At 37.5% G+C, this 19,470-nt stretch overlaps 1 protein-coding gene across 2 annotated transcripts in view; it reads left to right on the forward strand.

Moving 5' to 3' along the window:
- Positions 1-19,060, forward strand: part of TDRD5 (tudor domain containing 5) — a 98,972-nt gene extending 79,912 nt beyond the window's left edge. For both annotated transcript variants that reach the window (XM_060643662.3, XM_060643661.3), the window contains exons 15-18: positions 3,019-3,201; positions 3,969-4,112; positions 6,933-7,143; positions 14,604-19,060. In XM_060643662.3, the coding sequence (XP_060499645.2) occupies positions 3,019-3,201; positions 3,969-4,112; positions 6,933-7,143; positions 14,604-14,848 (783 nt within the window). In that variant the 3' untranslated portion in view covers positions 14,849-19,060. The remainder of the gene's footprint in view (positions 1-3,018; positions 3,202-3,968; positions 4,113-6,932; positions 7,144-14,603) is intronic.
- The last annotated feature ends 410 nt before the right edge of the window (positions 19,061-19,470 follow it).

The following is a 19,470-nucleotide window of genomic DNA, read 5'->3' on the forward strand; positions in this document are numbered from 1 at the left end:
TCTGTTTTCAAGTTCATTTTTGTTCAGTGTTCAATGTTGTTCATTGCTCTTTTTGCTTTCTTTGGGTTTATTTTCATTTCTTTTTCTACTTTCTTAAGATGGAAACCTAGAGGGGTGCCTGGGTGGCTCAGTTGGTTAAGCGTCTGACTTTGGCTCAGGTCATGATCTCACGGTCTGTGGGTTCAATCTCCATGTCGGGCTCTGTGCTGACTGCTTGGAGCCTGAAGCCTGCTTTAAATTCTGTGTCTCCCTCCCTCTCTGCCCGTCTCCTGCTCATGCTCTCTCTCACTATCTCAAAAATAAATAAACATTAAAAAAAATTTTTTTTAAAGATGGAAACCTAGATTATTGATTTGAGACTTTTTTCTTCTAATGTAAGCATTTCATGCTATGACCTTCTAAACACCACTTTAACTACATTCACAAGTTTGAATCTATTATATTTTCATTCATTTCAAATATTTGGTGATATCTTTTGAGCTGTCATCTTTGACTCATTATATGACCCATAATTGTTATATGGGGCGTGTAACAGTGGGTCATATGCATATGGATTGTTTAGAAGTGTGTTGTTTAGTTTCCAAGTGTTTAGACATTTTCCTGTTATCTTTCTCTTACTTGTTTACAGTTTAATTCTCTAATCTGAGACTTACATTGTATCATTTCAGTTTTTTAAATTTGTGAATGTTTGTTGACACAGGATGTGACCTACCTTGGTGAATGTTCCATGTGCCTTTCAAGAGACTGTATATTCTCCTTTGTTGAGTGGAGTGTTCTATAAAGGTCAATTAGATCTAGTTGATTGGTGGTATTATTTACTTCTGTATCCTTGCTGACTACTAGTTTACTGATTACTGAAAAGGATGTTGAAGTCATCAACTATAATCTTGGATTATAGCCATTTCTCCTTTTTTCTTATTTTTTCCTTACGTATTTTAAAGCTTTATTGTCAGGTGCTATCTAGTTAGGATTGGTATGTTTTCTTGGTGAACTGACCCTTTTATCATTATGAAATGTCTTTCTTTGTTCATAGTTACTTTCTTTGCACTGATGCCCACATTGTCTAGTATCAGGATAGCCACTCTAGCTTTATTTTTTTATTCTTGATGTAGTAGATCTTTTTTCATCCTTTTACCTCTAACTTAACCTACCTATATCATTATATTTGAAGTGTTTCTTGAGACAGCATGAAGCTTGGACATTTTTTAATCCATTCTAATTATCTGAATTTTAATTAATATGTTTTAACATTTTACATTTAATATCATTATCAGTATGTTTTGATGATAGGTCTGCCATTTTATTATGTTTCTGTTTGCTCCTTCTGCCTTTCATGTTTTTGCTTTTTCTTCCTTCTTTTAGTAGTATTCTTTTTCAGTATTTTTTTATTTAGTACTTTTTTAGTAGTCCATTTTAGTTTATTATGTTTTTATTATATCTACTTATGTAGTGTTTTTACTAGTTACTCTAGGAATTACAATATACATCTTTGACTTTTCACAATAGACATAATCCATATTTACCACTTCAAGTGGAATATAGATATCTTAGCCACCATGTAGGTGTTTTACCCCTTCCCATGTCCTTTATGCTATGTTTACATAGAACAACTATAGATGTTGAGAATTTATAATGCTAAATTTTTTTGCTTTACACCTTCAAACATATAGATGATTTAGGAGAAAAATAGTCCATTGTACTTACTCAGGTACTTATCATTTCTGTTATTCTTTATTTCTGATACTCCAATCGTCCTTCTGGTATCCCCTCCTTTCTGTCCAAGGAACTTCCTTTAGAAATACCTTTAGAGTATGTCTGCTGACAAAGAATTTTTTTAGTTTTCTTCATTCAGAATGTATTTCATCTTCATTCTTGAAAGATATTTTTGCTGGATGTGGAATTCTGGATTACTAGTTCCTTTCTTTCAGACCCCTTTAAAGATTTCATTCCACTTCCTTCTGGCTTTAATAATTTGTGATGAAAAATCTGTAGTATTGAAATTGTTGTTCTTTATAATTATCATTTTCTTTTGGCTACATTTTAGATGGTTTCTTTGTCTTTAGTTTTTAGCAGATAGATTATAATCTATCTAGACATGAATTTCTGTGGGTTTATCCTGTTTACTAAGCTTTTTGACTTTGTAAGTTTATGTCTTTCATCAAATTTGTGAAGTTTTCAGACATTTCCTCAAATAATTTTCTGCACTGCACTCTTCCCTTTTCTCATTCTGGGACTCCCATGAAACAAATGTTAAGCCTTTGGTATTGTCCCCAAGGCTCTGTTTGCTTTTGTTTTCCCAGTTTTTTTCTCTTTGTTGTTTACATTAGATCTGTCTTCAAGTTCATGCATTGTTTACTCGCATTGTTTACTCTCATCTCTGTCCTGCTATTGAAAACAGAGCTAGGGGGTCTTGATATTCAGGATAAAAACCTTCACTTAATTCCCCTGTTTTTATTATGCTTGCCTTACCCTCAGTTTTATCCCCCAAGAAGACCCTCTGGTTTTCCAGTGGGAAAAAAAAGTATAGTTTCTTGGGTTTGTGAAATAGGGGAGGGTGTCTGAAGAGCTAACTGCTTTTTACACAGACTTTCAACCAGTGCTTTTGTTTTCATTCCCACTTTACATTCTCACTTCCAAAAACCTTGTAGTAGCAATTCCTGAGGGTTTATAGTATCTGTAGTATAAATTTGGGTTGCTTCTCAGTTTTTCCTGCCTATAAGCTCAGGATTCTAGTTTCTCAGGACTGCTTAGTAAGTTGTCACTTGTCTGTTTTCCTGTATCTATAATTGTGGGTGGTGTTTTCTCCTCTTTTCTCTTTATGAGTTTATACCTAAATCTGTTTATTTTGGTGATGTTTCAGAAGAGAGACAGTAATAAATTATGTATTTATAAATTATGGCAAACTGCCATCTTTACCTGGAGTCGGAAAAAAAATTGTAAACCTAAATTTTAAAATGTACTCAGATAGCAACTGTAAATTAAAGTTTTTCTTTTACTTTGTCTTCTGATACATTCTAGGATGAGATCCCTACTGGAATGCCATGCCTAGAATCAGTGACTATTGGTGATGATGTTTGGGATGAGAACTGGCTACCTTTGCAGGCTAAAATGGGAAAAGGGGGTGATGCTGCCTCCCACTTATTTACCTCAAGCCTTGGTGGAAAGAAGCCTTATCCGTCATGTGAGGAAATGCCGCAGAAGGTTAGATCCCTGGGAAGACAGAAAGCTTATCATTACTGAAAAACGGAAATGTAAATTTCCTCAAGAAATCTATACACTCGGGTATTCAGAAGCATCTGTCAGATGATAATTCCCAAGAATTCATTTTTTTCCCTCAAGATGGCAGTGGTCGGGAAGAGGACAAGTTGGAACACGGAAGAGTAAATCATGGGCTTATTGTCCCATCTGTCCTTTCAACTATTATGATTTTTGTTTTATCACTGGGAACCTTTGGCCTTAGGATCTATAAATAAACTGTTTTCCCTAATTTTATTTTTATTGTATTAGCCTTGTAATATAATCTCTGAATCTCTGCATTGAGAATATTAGCTAATATTAGGCCTAACTATATACTTAAAATTTATTTCCCACTGGTTATTAGAAGAAATATCTATAGTTAAATTGCTCCTTATTATTTGTGCTGTTTAAAATACTAGATGATCATGAAAAATCATCTGGCCATGAAAAACAGTATTGAAGAAAATAATACAAACCAGAGTTGTATTTGTTTCTATGAGAGCTGTGTTCCAAGGAATTCAAGGTATTGGGTGTGGACCAATAAAATAAGGGGGGAAAGTCACACTGATACAGAAACTTAATAAACACTTTTTCTTGTTTAATTGACTTTGCCTCTTTGCCTTTCCCTTGCCCAAGTTATTCTCTGTTTGGATCATGTACTCATATAGTAACTATAAATTAAAGCACTCTAAAACGTATCTTAGTTTATTGTAGCATTTTTTTCTCTATAGGATTGGTGCTTTTCTAAACCCAAAGATACATGGGATGATTCATGGCAGCCTTCAGGCCTTGTGAATGGAATGAAAGTAGAAGCTCAAAAGCAAGAGGGACTGAGTGCTCAGGAGAAAAACACTGGCACAACCAGAATTCAAAAGGTAAATGTCTATAAAATTCTGGTTAGGGGCGCCTGGGTGGCGCAGTCGGTTAAGCGTCCGACTTCAGCCAGGTCACGATCTCACGGTCCGTGAGTTCGAGCCCCGCGTCAGGCTCTGGGCTGATGGCTCAGAGCCTGGAGCCTGTTTCCGATTCTGTGTCTCCCTCTCTCTCTGTCCCTCCCCCGTTCATGCTCTGTCTCTCTCTGTCCCACAAATAAATAAAAAAACGTTGAAAAAAAAAAAAAAATTTAAAAAAAAAAATAAAATTCTGGTTAATGATCCCACTCTGAGCATTTGGTGGAATACATATACACAAAATGTATGTTGATTTAAAATTAATTTCAGTCAATTTAATGTATTTATCTCTTCAGAAGAAAATCCTAAGCCTAGAATTGAAAGATTGATTAAACCTCTATGTTAGAGAAATAGAAAACAGATATTTTCATACAATTTAGCCATAAGGAATGTTTATAGCAATAAATGCGTACATAAAAAAGAACAGTGACACACGACTTAACTTTATACCTTTGGGAACTAAAACAAACAAACAAACCAAAAACAGCAATGAAAAAAACAAACTAAGACCAAAGTTAGCAGAAGGCATGAAATAATAAAAATTAGAGTAAAAATCTATGAAATAGAGAACAGAAAAAAATCAATGAAATTAAGAGCTAGATTTTTGAAGCTATAAACAAAATTTGCAAACCTTCAGCTAGACTAATAAAAAAAGGAATACTCAAATATCAAAATAAAAGAAGAAACATCAAATTTGATGCCAAAGAAATAAAAAATGATCTTACTACGATTATATACAAACTGGATAACCTGGAAGAAATGGATAAATTCCTACAAACATAACAACCTACCAACACTGAATCACGAAGAATAGAAAACTGAATAAATAGGTCAATAACAAGTAAGACTGAATTAGTAACCAAACCCCACCCCTCTCCCCAAAAAAGGATCAGATAACTTCACTGGTGAATTCTACCAAACATTTAAAGAATTGACCTTCTCAGTCTTTCTCAAACTATATCTATATCTATCATAATCATCCTCGTGAGTGTGAAATTGTACGTTATTGTGGTTTGGGGCTATGCTTTTGATTGCATATGTTAATCATGAACATGTTTCTTGAAAGTCTGTCATTAATCTCTAGTTCCATGAGGTATATTTCTAGATAATTATGATGGAGTCAGTCATTAATAACTAGAGAGAGCTGAATTTGGCAGAACAGTGCTTCTCAAACTATAATGTGCCTACAGATGCCCGGAGAATCTTGTAAAAATGTGGGTTCTTACTGGGCGGCATTGGGATGGGGACACAGGTTGTGCATATCTAACACAAGCTCCCGGTTGATGCTGCTACTGCTGGTTGGCGAACCACACTTTGAACAGCAAGGCTGGACAGCACTCTTTGGAGAAGGAATCTTGATTGTCGCTAAGTGCTTAAGTTGACTGAAGGTACTTGGTCTCAGAGTACCATACAGATTTAGAAAGGATTCATCCATGGGTTTGGGGTTGTTTTTTTTCAGCATGAGAAGCTATCACAGTGCATCTTAAATACGTTTTAACAGTGCATCTTTCTTCAAAAATCACACTTAGGAAAGAAAAAGAATATAGCTTTAAAAACTTGTTTCTGATTTTGATTTTTGTTAAACTTGTAAAAATAGGCAGCAGACGTGTGGGTGCCTGGGTGGCTCAGTTGGCTGAGTGCCCTACTCTTTATTTCGGCTCAGGTCATGATCTCACGGTTTATGAATTTGAGCCCCATATCAGGCTCCGTGCTACCCGCGAGGAGCCCATTTGGGATTCATTCTCTCTCTCTCTCTCTCTCTCTCTGCCCCTCCCCCACTTGCATGTGCATGCTCTCTCTCTCTCAAAACAAACTTAAAAAAAGGCGGCAGGGCATAATGTAAAAATCACTTGGTCTGAGTGGTCTGCAGTTTAGGGTTTAGCCTTATCACAACTTAATGCCAGTTAACATTGAAGAAGATAAGTGCTAAGTTACATAGATTGTATCTACTTCAGCAATGACGGTATAGTAGGGTACAGGATCTCATGGTTAAAATTTGACACTCCATTCACTGAAGCCCAAATTTAGTCTCCATATGGGATGTTCATCTCTTTCTCTCAAATCCTAGTTCTTAATGCTCCGTTTTGTCTCTTCTGAGGAGGCTTCCTTTAACTACTTTATGTTCTATGCAGGTAATGCCTCCATTCGTGGCTCGCTGCAGCACATACGCTATTTCCTAACTGAGGACTGTGAGTTTAGGGACAGTGATCCTATCTTACTAGGAGGTGGGCAGGTGGGGCATAGAGAACATGGACTGGGCTGAGTTCTGGTCTCTGCTTTGTCTCCTACTTGTTGACCTTGGATAACTTAGCCTCTTGTGAAAAGCATTATGCTAAGTTAAAGGACTCACAGTAAGGAAGACCTAACACCTAAGCTAGTGCCTTGTACTGTGGTTTAAAGGAAGAAGCACGTGCAAGTAACTTCACGCTGTGCCTGATAGTGTGCCTGCCGTGTGCACTTTCTCATTTCCTGCCACTCTTCCTTAGCTCTGTGTGGCAGCAGGCGGTACCATGTTTGCTTATAACATGTGTTCAGTAAATGCTTCATGGATTGAATTGATGGTCACTAAGTTAGAAAAGGACTTGTTTCTTCTGGAGAGTATCTAGGTTCTTAAAAGTGAGTCATTTATTAATTATGATATGAAAAATATTTGTCTTGTATATAAGGATCCAAAACAGGGTTAATTCTTCCTGTTATACTAACAATTACCTTTCATGCTTTTGCCCTACTTTTCCCATACTGCAGCAGTCAAGCTCAGAGAGTTCTTCAGACTCTTCCACATTGCCCAAATTGGAAGAGTTCTACATCTCTCTTATCCAGTCACAGCAGTCAGCAGAAGGGAGCCAGTTTGAGCCCAGCAGCACTCAGACTCAGGCAAAGCAAACCCAGCTACCCCCAGCAGCCTTCAGCGCAACCCCTACGGGATTGGATTCCCCAGAAAAACACTCTGGTTCAGGTAGGTTTACATACAATTGACAGATAACGGTGGTTCATCATTTATCTTTTCCAGAACATAACTTGAAAAATTGCTGACTTTAGCATTTGTCTCAAGTCCTTACGTTATTCTGGGCTCAATTGTTCCCTTTTATTTTTCCACTCCTTTTTTTTTTTTTTTTTTTCTTTTGCAGTTTGGTTGGGGGAGTCAGTTTTACAGACAGTGAAATTTGCCACTTTTGACGTGTACAGTTCTGTGAGTTTTGACATATGTATCCAGTCTTGTAACCACCACCACCACCATCATGATATAAAGCAATTCCACCAGTTCCTCGCGTCCGTCTGTTGGTCTGCAGTCATTCACTCCCCTTGCTTGCTGGTTCCTGACATGTTACTTTCCTTTTTCTAGAATTTCATAGAAAGAGAGTCATACAGTGTATAGTTTTTAAGTCTGAACTTTTTCACTTAGGATGTTTTAGAGATTCATTTATATTGTTGCCAAGGCCAGAAGTTCGTTCTGATTTACTGCTAAGTAGTACCCCATTGTATGGATATGGCATAATTTGTTCATTACATGACAGACATCTGCGTTGTTTCCGGATTTGGGCCATTATGAAAAAAGCTGTGAACGTTCCCATACAGCTCTTTGTGTACGCATACTCAGTACACGCCAAGGAGTAGAATTGCTGGCTCCCATGATCATTACATGATTAACTTCTTAACAACTGCCAAAATGTTTTCCAAAGTGGCTGTACCATTCTTTATTCACACCAGTAATATATGAAAGTTCCAATTGCTCCATCTCCTTGCCAACACATGATATTATCAGTCTTAAAATTTTGCCATTCTAGTGCGTGTGTAATGGTATCTTGTGGTTTTAATTTGTATTTCCCTCTTTGCCAGTGATGTTGACCGTCTTTTCGTGTGCTTACATGCAATCTGTATATCTTCTTTAGTAAATTGCACATTCAAATATTTGTTCATTTTTATTAAATTATCATCTTTTCATTGATGTGTAAAAATTATACTTGACACAAAAGCTTTTTTCAGATATATATATATATGTGTGTGTGTGTATATGTATATATACATCACAAATATTTTCAAGTGTGTGATTTCCTTAACAGCATCTTTGGAAGAGCAAAAGTTTTCATTTTGATGAAGTCTGATTGATTTTTTTCTTAGTGTAAAGGTTGACCTTTTTGTGTCCTGTTCAGAAATCTTTTTTAACCCAAGTAACTGATTTTCTCTTTTTCATATGAAAGTTCTCTAGTTTTAGGTCTTACAATTAGATCTGTGATCCAATTTGTTAATTTTTGAGTTACTATTTGTATTGTTATTCTTATTATTATTATGGTGCGATATAAGGATTAATGTTTATTTTGACTGCATATAAATATTCACTTTTAGCACCAGTTCTTGAAAAGGCTGTCCTTTCTGGGGCACCTGGGATACTCAACAGTTAAGCATCTGACTCTTGATTTCAGCTCAGGTCATGACCTCATGATTCATGGGTTCGAGCTCCCACATTGGGCTCTGAGCTGAGCCTGCTTGGGATTCTTTCTCTCTCTCCCTCTCTCTCTGCCCCTCCCTGGCTTTCTGTCTGTCTGTCTCTCAAAATAAATAAATAAACTTTAAAAAAGAAAAGGCTGTCATTTCACTTTTAAACTGCGTTGATATCTTTGTCAAAAGTCAGCAGGCTGTATATGTGAGGGTCTATTTCTAGACTTCTATTATGTTTTAGTAGTCTGTATATCTTTATACCATTGCCTTGATTAGTGTGGCTTTATAAGTCATGAAATCATACAATTTTGTTCTTTATCAGATTGTTTTGGCTATTTTAGGTCATTTTCCACATGAATTTTATTTATTACTTTTAAATATTTATTTTGAGAGACAGAGAACATGCGTGCGCGCAAGTTGGGGAGGGGCAGAGAGAAGGAGACATAATTGCAGGCAGGCTCTGCACTGTCAGCACAGAGCTCAATGCAGGACTTGAACCCATGAACCAGGAGATCATGACCTGAGTCGAAATCAAGAGTGGGACACTTAACTGACTGAGCCACCCAGGAGCCCCTTCCATATGAATTTTAGGATTAATGTAAATTTACACAAAGCTTGCTAAAGTTTTTATTGAGATTTTTTTTTCATATGTTATAATATTAGTTTCAGGTGTACAATATAGTTATTCACCACTTGCATACGTCATCTGGTGCTCATCACAAGTACACTCTTTACCCTCCATCACTTTGCAGGTAGGTACCTTCTCCCATTCAAGGAGGTTTTAGGTTTTTGATTGTTTCCTTTGCTGTGTAGAAGCTTTTTGTTTTGATGAAGTCCCAATAGTTTATTTTTGCTTTTGTTTCCCTTGCCTCTGGAGACTTATCTAGAGCTATGACTGATGTCAGAGAGCTTACTGCATGTGTTCTTCTCCAGGATTTTAAGGTTTCAGGTCTCATATTTAGGTCTTTCATCCATTTTGAATTTATTTTTGTGTATGATGTAAGAGAGTGGTCCAGTTTCATTGTTTTGCATGTTGCTGTCCAGTTTTTCCAACACCATTTGTTGAAGAGTCTGTCTTTGACCAATGATAAGATTCTTTCCTGCTTTGTTGAAGATTAATTGACCATATAATTGTGGGTTCATTTCTGGGTTTTCTGTTCTGTTGATATACGTGTCTATTTTTGTACCAGGACCATACTGTTTTGATTATAGCAGCTTTGTAGTATAATTTGAAGCCCCAAATTGTGATGTCTTCAGCTCTGCTTTTCTTTTTCAGGATTGCTTTGGCTATTTGGGATCTTTTAGTGTTTCCATACAAATATTAGGATTGTTTGTTACAGCTTTTTGAAAAATGCTGTTGGTATTTTGATAGGGATTGCATTAAGTGTGTGGATTGCTTAGGGTAGTATAGACATTTTAACAATGTTTGTTCTTCCAGTCCATGAGCAAAGAATGTTTTTCCATTTCTTTGTATCCTAGTTTCTTCATAAGTGTTGTATAGTTTTCAGAGTACAGATCTTTTACCTCTTTTGTTAGGTTTATTCCCAGGTATCTTGATTTCTTTTTCTGCTGCTTCATTATTGGTGTCTAGAAATGCAACAGATTTCTGCACATTCATTTTATATCCTGTGACTTTGCTGAATTCATGTATTCTAGCAATTTTTTTTGGTGGAGTCTTGAGTTTTCTATATAGGGTATCACGTCACCTGCAAATAGAGAAAATTTGACTTCTTTGCTGATTTGGATGCCTTTTTATTTCTTTCTGTTGTCTTATTGCTGAGGCAAAGACTTCCAGTACTGTGTTAAATAGTAAAAGTGAGAATGGACTACCTGGTCTTGTTCTTGGATGTAGAGGGAAAGCTTTCAGTTTTTCCCCATTGAAGTTGATACTAGCTGTGGGTCTTTTGTATATGTGTTTTATGTTGAGGTATGTTCCATCTATCTCTACTTTGTTGAGGGTTTTTATCAAGAATGGATGCTGTATTTTGTCAAATGCGTTTTCTGCATCTATTGACAGGATCATATAGTTCTTATCCTTTCTTTTATTAATGTGATATATCACATTGGTTGATTTGCAAATATTGAACCAGCCCTGTAGCCCAGGAATAAATCCCACTTGATTGTGGTGAATAATTCTTTTAATGTATACTGTTGGATTGAATTTTCTAGTATCTTGTAGAGAATTTTTGCATCCAGTTTCACCAGGAGTATTGGCCTGTAATTTAGTGGGGTCTTTGGTTTTGGAATCAAGGTAATGATTCATAGAATGAGTTTGGACATTTTCCTTCCTTTCCTGTTTATTTGGAACAGTTTGAGAAGAATAAGTGTTAACTCTTCTTTAAATGTGTGGTAGCATTCTCCTGGGAAGCCATTTGGCCCTGGACCTTTGTTTGTTGGGAGACTTTTTTTTAATTTTTAAAAAATGTGTATTTATTTTTGAGAGAGAGACACAGAGCATGAGACGGAGAGGGGCAGAGAGAGCAGGAGACACAGAACTCGAAGCAGGCTCCAGGTTCTGTGCTGTCAGCGCCGAGACCAACATGGGCTCGAACTCATGAACTGGGAGATCATGACCTGAGCTGAAGTCAAGGCTTAACAGACTGAGCCACCCAGGCCCCCTGTTTGTTGGGAAAGATTTGATTACTGATTCAGTTTCTTTGCTGGTTATGGGTCTGTTCAAATTTCCTATTTCTTCCTCTTTCAGTTTGGGTAGTGTGTGAGTTTCTAGGAAAGCAAAGCAGCCATAAATAATACACAAACGAATGAACATAGCTGTTTTCCAATAAAACTTTATTAAAAACCAGGTGGTAGGTAGGCTGGATTTGGCCCACAGACTGTCGTTTATCAACACCTTTGTAGGTCCAGGTTTCTGTCCAGCATTATTTTCTTTTTTGCTTGAAGAACTTACATATCTTGTGGTGCTGGTCTGCCACTGATGTCTTTTCTCAGTTCTTTCACATTAGGCAAAGCCTTTATTTTTATTTCATTTCATTTCATTTCTTTAAGTTTTTTTCTGGATATAAAGTCATAGGTTGGTAAATTTGTCACTGCATTAAAAGATGTCACTTTGCTTGTCACTGTGATGTCAAGTCTGTTGTCATTTTTGTGTTTGTTCCTTTGTAATGTGTTATTTTCTCTGGATGCTTTTAAGATTTTCTCCCACATCACTGATTTTCAACAATCTGATTATAAGGTGGCTTGGTGTAGTTCTCTTTGTATTTCTTCTGCATAGAGTTCATTGAGCTCTTGGATCTCCAAGTTTATAGTTGCCATTAAATCTGGAAAAAATTCAATCATTATTCTTCAAATGTGTTTTTCTGTCACTCCCCCCCCCCTTTTTTTTTTAACTCCAGTTTTACACATTATATACGATAGGTCACTTTTTCTACACCTACTGGTACACTTCTTTTCCCTAGTCTTTGGATGGTTTCTATTACTGTCTCTTAATGGTGCTCACCTTTTCTTGTTCAGTGATTAATATATTCTTTTCCCATCCAGTATATTTTTCATCTCAGAAATTGTATTTTTCATCTCTACCAGTTTGGTTTGGGTCTTTTTAAATCTTTTTTTTTTTTTTTTTTTTTTTTCCTCATCATACATGTGTTTTTCTCTGCCTTCTTGTACACCTGGAGTACCCTTTTTAAAAAAAAAATTTTTTTTAATGTTTATTTGTTTTTGAGAGAGAGAGAGAGAGCGAGAGAGAGAGAGGCAGACAGAGCACGAGCAGGGGAGGAGCAGAGAGAGAGGGAGACACAGAATCTGAAACAGGCTCCAGGCTGTGAGCTGTCAGCACAGCCCGATGCAGGGCTTGAACTCACAAACCGTGAGATCGTGACCTGAGCCGAAGCTGAACGCTCAACCGACTGAGCCACCCAGTTGCCCCTATACCTGGAGTACTCTTAGAAAAGCTATTTTAATACCCTTTCCTTGTGATTCTGGCATGTGTACCATTTCTGTCATTTGTGTCATTGCTGAATTGGCTTCTACCTGTTGCTTTTTCTCCTGAGAACAAGTCCTATTTTTCTCTCTTCTGTGCACATCTGGTAACTTTTTATTATATGGCAGACACTGAATTTTACATTATTGACTGGGCCTCTTTTTCTTTTCCCTCCCCTCCCCTTCTCTCCTTCTTTTCTCCTTCCTTCTCTGTGTGTATCTCTCTCTCTCTCTTTCTCTATCCACCCATCCACCAATTGGTTGGGGGGGATTGGGGAAGATGCAGTTTAATCACCTGAAATTGGTTTTATCATTTTTGCATTTCTTTTAGGTTTCATTAGGCTGGCCTAGAAAAGTCTTTAGTCTGTTGGCCCTGCTATTTAGGCAGTACCATTCTGAGGGTAGAGATAGGACTAGATGTTCCATATGTTAGGATTTCTTTACACTCTGTCTGGTGGGAACACGACCTACTTTGCCCAGAAGCTACAATGATTGTTCTGCCTGTTCCTTTCAGGATGGTTTTCTCCTTGGCCTCATGGTCTCCTCACGTGCCTGAGCCAGATCACTAGCCAGCCTAAGACTCAAAGGGACCTCTCTGCAGATTTCCATCTGCTTCTTCTCTGGTACTTTCCTCCCACAAATTCTAGGCAGCTTGGCCTCCATGAGTTCTAAACTCTGTCTTTTCAGCCCAGTAAGATCTCCAGGCTCAGTTTGGATTCTCCCTTCTTGTACTGAAGCCAGGAAATCATCTTAGCAGTGAGCTGAGGCCCTTGTAAAGCTCACTTCATTTGTTTCCCTTCTTTCAGGGATTACTATCTTGCATGCTTGCTGTTCAGTGTATAAAAGCTGTTGTTTCATACATTTTGTCCAGTTTTCCAGTTGTTTAAGGCAGAAGAGACTGTTTTTCAATTCCTGTTGAATTAACCTTATGTCCGGAAGCAGAAGTTTCACTACTCTTTATCCCTTTTAAAATCTGAACTCACCAAAACTTTGTGTAAAACCACTTGTTTTTATTTGAATGCACCAGCTCTTTTCCCCTCTCGTGGGCATTAATTACAACTTTTTGATCAGAATTTTACTCTCAAATTTTTGAACGTAATTCACCACAAATGTACAGAACATATGCCACATGCTGCTATGTTAGATGCTAAAAATGCAAAGATGAATAAAGTACTGATTATGCCTGCATTTTCTCTAGATTTCCTGAAATATGTGTTTTTAAAATCTAGGGCAGTGCTTTACAAAATGTAATCATACCGGTGGCAGTTTGGGAAGTGTTTGTGATGATGGACATTGTTTAGCTCACCTAGATTTTTTTTCTAAACTAAAGCAGAGCTTTCTTGAAGGAAGCAGTGTGTTTGCTTAGATGCTGGCATCAGAGTGCCTTCTCTCATTGTAAGCAGGCGGTAAACGGGTGCGCTGGCCTGGAGTAGACGCGTGAGAATGCCTGGCATCCCTTCCTGCTGTTCAGAACTTTTGGCATTGGAGTTCCCAGCGAATTTATTTCATTTAAAAGGTTCTTTCTTCATAGTTGAAACTAATTCCTAAGGAATTTGTTTTATGGCTGATAACTGGTTTTTGGAACTTCTTACAAACATCTTGGTCAATTTTGTTTTTACATTGGCACAGTCTCAAATTGGAGCCACTTTGGCAATAGAAAACACCCGTGGGATACACTTGTGTTCATTGCCGGATGGAAATAGGGGAGCTTAAGGGCTCCTCCCTGGAGTTGGAATCATATCCAACTTATTTTTATCGTGTCCTAGAAAGAAAATTTCCCTTCCTGTTCATAAGTACGTTTCCCCCCTCTCTTTCCCTCTCCTCATTCTGACAAGGATTTACTTCATCTCAGTGCATGACTCTCCACCCTCATTTCTTTTCCATTTGTTGACTGGTTTCCCAGGCTCATCTCTGATCGTAACAGAAGGTGTCACCATGTAACAGAAGTTGATTGTAACACACGTTAATAAAGAACTAGAATGGGAGAGAGAAGGCAGAGTATGAGAACCCCTTGAGAAGACTTGTGTTTTCTTTCTTTTTCAGTGGAGAGCTCTCCAGAGCGCCTGAAGAATGATTTTTCTAGTAGCCATGCTATTACAGTGTTCAAAGACAAGTGTCACGGAGCCATGGACCAGCTGTCTTTGATTTTGTCTCCTGAGCACCAGATCTCCCAGAAGCTCTACATTCCCCGGAGTACAGCCACTGCCGCCTTAGGAGCTGCTGCGCGGCTGGCCACATCCAGGAGCCTCCTACATTGGTACCCCAGTGTGAAAAGGATGGAAACTTGAGGGAGGAAGTCGAGGAGAAAACAATAAGCCAGGTGCTTTAGGGCTTGGTGATTTCCCAAGGCCAAAATAAGGCGGTATTGAGACAAAACGGTATTTTGATAGTTGACGCTTATGTCTTTCTGTGTGATTGTATGTTAGCTGTGTTATGCTAACAGTCCACTTTGTTGTGTAAGTATTGATATTTAATGTTTTAATTTTTATTAAGTGTTTCTTCCCTATAGTTTTGTTCACCTCAGTTTAATGTAGTGTAAAGGAATTCGTGTGTGTGTTTCTATAAATGTCTTTCTTGTACATAACATGACTGATAAATGAAAACTGGAAAACTGATGTCTTGTGATCCATATTTAGTAAGACAAAAATGATCTCTGATTCTTCAGAAAAAGGATGTCTGAATTGTAAGGCTGCTTTTTTTTTTTTCTCATTTGAAATTTTCTAGATCATGGAGATAATGCAGAGCTCCACTTCTTACCATTATCATTTCTTTAAAATGCTAGGCTCGGTGAGAAAATCCATATCCTGAGGCTTTGGTCGTGAAAGAACTTTCACATTAAAAAAATTAAGCTGTCTTTCAGTACAGGCAGTTTCTTGAAGACTCATAATGCAATTCTAGAGACCGGTTGTTCACACTTAGCTGACTGAGCCTTCCCTGTAGGACTCACGGTTCCCAGGAGCTCCTGGGTGGTAGTCATTCAGGAGGGTACTGTTTAAGCATCTGTATAACATGATGCTCTCTGAAGTCAAATTGTGGGAAACGCTATAGGACATTTTGTTAAGTTCATAGAATGAACCGTCAAGAACAAACAAGAGACTGAAAGGTGAAATTAAAGAATGTGAGTGATACTAATTTTAATTCTTTGTGGTAAAATACTAGACTTCTCCCCAAGTTTAAAAAATCCAATACAGAATCATTTCTTAGAATTAAAATTTGAGAAAGCTGTGAATTACTGGTGTGCTACTTATAACTAGAGTTTCACCTTTCTAGCCCCTCTTCTAGGCCTCCTATTTCGGCATTAAATGCCAGAGCTGGCCCCTACTTCCTTTCTCTCTCTCTCTACAATACAGGATTTCTCTTCTTCTCAAGTACTTAATCAGGAAAATGTCCACTGAGGAAGAGAATGAGATGAGAGTAAATTTAGAGTATTACTGGCTGGAACTTCTTAGGATTAAGAATCGTGAAACAAAGTTAAACCCAAAGTCTCTAAATACTGATGGCTTTTGGTTTAAAAACTTAAGAGAAAACATATTTAATGCAATAAAATTTGAAAATCCAGATTCACCTTTAATTCCAATATATCTTTAAGAATGATATTCTAATTGACAAAAATAATAATCTGGAAACATCACGATAGCTGGCCTAGTAGAAAGAGCAAGTTCCCATTTGGGCTTTTGTGATTTTATATCAGACATCTTTATTGGAGAAGACAGTTGAAAAGTTATATGGAGGGTCAGCGACCAGTTAAATATCCTACTCAACTGTGATATGAACTGGAAAAGTTCTGGTTTTCATTGTAGGTTTAGGTAATTATCCACAGCTTGTTTCTAAAGAAGAAGATTCATTTTAGAATCACACTTCTTAGAATTTTTCCTTTAAAGAAACCAAGTGTGAATAATATACTTGACTTCTCCAGATGGGCAGTCATTGGGCTTGGGGTGAGGTGAATCTGGTAGAAGCGATGTTTATATATTTCGTCGGTTACACTGTAACTCTGTGTAATGGCACTGAGCTACCAGTAGGGACTCTGTCAATACTGGGTAACCTGATGGGGATTACAGAATCACTGTGCTAAGGCTCTTTCATATTCCCATCCTTTTGCAAATGGCCAGATGATTATTTAGACAGAGGCATCTCTAACACGTGTCAGTATACTTTGAAAGAAGCCTATTTGGCAATTAATAGTTAACATCCTGAGTGAGCAGAGTGAAGAATGAGCCTCGGAGAGGCTTGTACATATTTTGACTACTTGACTTTGACTGGGACAGCCAGTCTGCCAATTTGTTTATGCCATAAGGTGGGTTTTGCTTGGTAGTTAACTAAAATAGCCCAACACATCAACAAAGTTTAGTAGATCATTTGAACATGAGTAAATAGATTTATGTATATGGGCAGGGATAACAATAAGAGATGTTAAAACAATAGGTAGCTGCTCTGTAGTTTAGGGTTAACTGTATTTTATTGTCTAAAGATTGGTTGACACATATACTTAGAACAGACCCCGCCCCCTGTATTTTTGTTGTTAAAGATCTGTTAGAAGTGATGGAGGTCCCCAAGAAGTGTTGACTGGGATGTGGGGGCCTGAGGTGTGTGAGAAGGAATGGGTATAAGAACATAAAGGAAAATTCTGGTTATAAACTCTTTAGGGATGGAAGGAGTAGCTTTACTAATAGCCATTCAGGTTTTAAAACCAGTGGCTTGTAGCCAATACCTGTCTTCCATCTAAAAACACCCCACGGGATATCAAAAGGGGCCCTCCTCACTGCAGTCAGCCATGCCTGGACTGACCCTTTAACTTGCAAACATTTGAGATGCCAGTTGCCCATTTTAAGGTATGAGGCTAACTAGAGGCTTTTGCTTACTGTCAGACTCTGTCTAACCTAGAGAGTTAGAATTGTAGAGTTTTGATCTACATCTTGATATTAGATGAAGAAATTTGAAGCCTAGAAAGACTGACTTGTCTATGGTCACATGCCTCAAATTCCCTTATCTGCTGACTTCTAGGGTCAGTGCCTTTTCCAAAGGAAAATATTGCAACTCTGTGTTTTGTAATTTAAATGATTTGGTTCCAGAAGACAAAGTTTATTACATAAGTCCAAAAGAATGGTGATTCTTTTTTTTGTTGTTGTTGTTTATTTTTGAGAGAGAGAGGGAGACACAGAACCCGAAGTAGGCTCCAGGCTCTGAGCTGTCAGCACAGAGCTGGATGCGGGGCTTGAACCTACAAACCACGAGATCATGACCTGGGCTGAAGTCAGACGCTTAACCGACTGAGCCACCCAGGTGCCCCTAGAATGGTGGTTCTGATAGCTGGGCAAACCCCTGGTGTTGGAGGGGAGAATGATTGATTTACAACATCTTGTATTCTTGAATGTAGATAGCTTAAATGACAGCAGGCCAATTCTATGGCTAAAGAATCTAAATGGGGTGGGGGGTATGGTAAGGGATGAGAAACCAACATCTTACAGAGCAGTCTTTCTGAAGCTTCCTATTATATTTATACATGTGTAGCAAGGCTTTTCTAACAAACTTCTGATCTCTTTTCAGAATTAAATTCATTTTATTTATATATACAGTGCCATGGACAGCGTTATTCATAATTTTACAGGAGCCATCACTAAGACATCAAAAATTTTTCATTTCCTATAGCGCATTCAGATCTTGATGTTTTACAAGATGACAGTGAAGTTCTGTCTATATTCTTTGAACACAGTCCTTTTCCTAACAGGTGTCATTTGTCTCACTTAGTCACCAGTCAGCCTGGTAAGTTCTTCGTGTCATTAGTCTCTGGTTCTGCAGGAACCAGAATACTTTAAATTCTGCTCGTTTTTAAGCATGTAGACAAATTACTTTAACTTCTCAGTGAAGAAGGTCTTCTCTAACATTTGGAATCACAATTGACTTGGGTGCCACTTCTCACAGGAAACTGAGTGACCCACTTAACAACTGAGTGGAGAATTTATTCACAGCTAAATTTTCTTGGTTATAAGCATAGTTTTCAGGAAATGCTTTTTAGATTTCTGTTTAATATAAACTTTGTTTTATATTTTCTGTTAAAATTTTTTCAAATGTTTTTTTCCTTTGTGGAAAAATGTAAGAAACAATGTTTACTTGATTATTATTACTTCTTAGTGCAATTTAGATAAATAATTTGATGAGGAAACCAAACTTCTGACCCTTTCTCTGCTCTCTAAACTTTTGTTATAGAACTAATGGGAAGTTACTGGGATCAAGGAATTATGATTGGCCTGCTCTTTGGAGTTTGTAACAGCATTTTGTTTGACTTCTATATATTTATGAAGTTGGAATTTGTTTTGTCAAAAAATGTCTAGGTTTTTTATTTGTTTTGTCTAGTTTTTGTTGTGATGATTCTGCAGGAATGAAAATTTCACTTAATATATGACCCAAAGAACTTAATTGACTGAAATACAAAGGTTGCTTATTATATAGTTATGAAAACAGAGATTTGACAATTTTCTTGATTAAAACGTTTGTCTTCATTTTTGGCACGACCTTTTTGTTCTTGACCTTTGTAAGCCTTTGCTGTGTTGTAGATAAAGACTTTTATTCCATGAAGTTGGAAGTTCATTCCCACTAGAGACGCTTCTTAAGTGCCTGACAGCTACATCTCAGACTTGTTTTATTTCTCTTGTTAATAGCAACATCTCAAACCCTTGTAAGCCATGTTCCAGTTTCTTAAATTCTCTTCTGAGACTGTTCCACACACTGAATACCAGTTTAGTCTCCGCTTGCAGCTGTCATTCAGTGCTGTCTCAGTTGCTTACCTGATTTCCTGATTCCACATTCAGAGCCTTTGCTCCAGTGGGTCTTCTGTCTGGAGCAGATGATTTCTGTTCTCAAGCTCCATGTGGGTGGTTTGGTACAAACTTATCCTTAATCTGTCATTCGA

The sequence above is a fragment of the Panthera onca genome, chromosome F1, assembly GCF_046562875.1.
Source record: "Panthera onca isolate mPanOnc1 chromosome F1, mPanOnc1 haplotype 2, whole genome shotgun sequence".
Classification (NCBI taxonomy): domain Eukaryota; kingdom Metazoa; phylum Chordata; class Mammalia; order Carnivora; family Felidae; genus Panthera; species Panthera onca.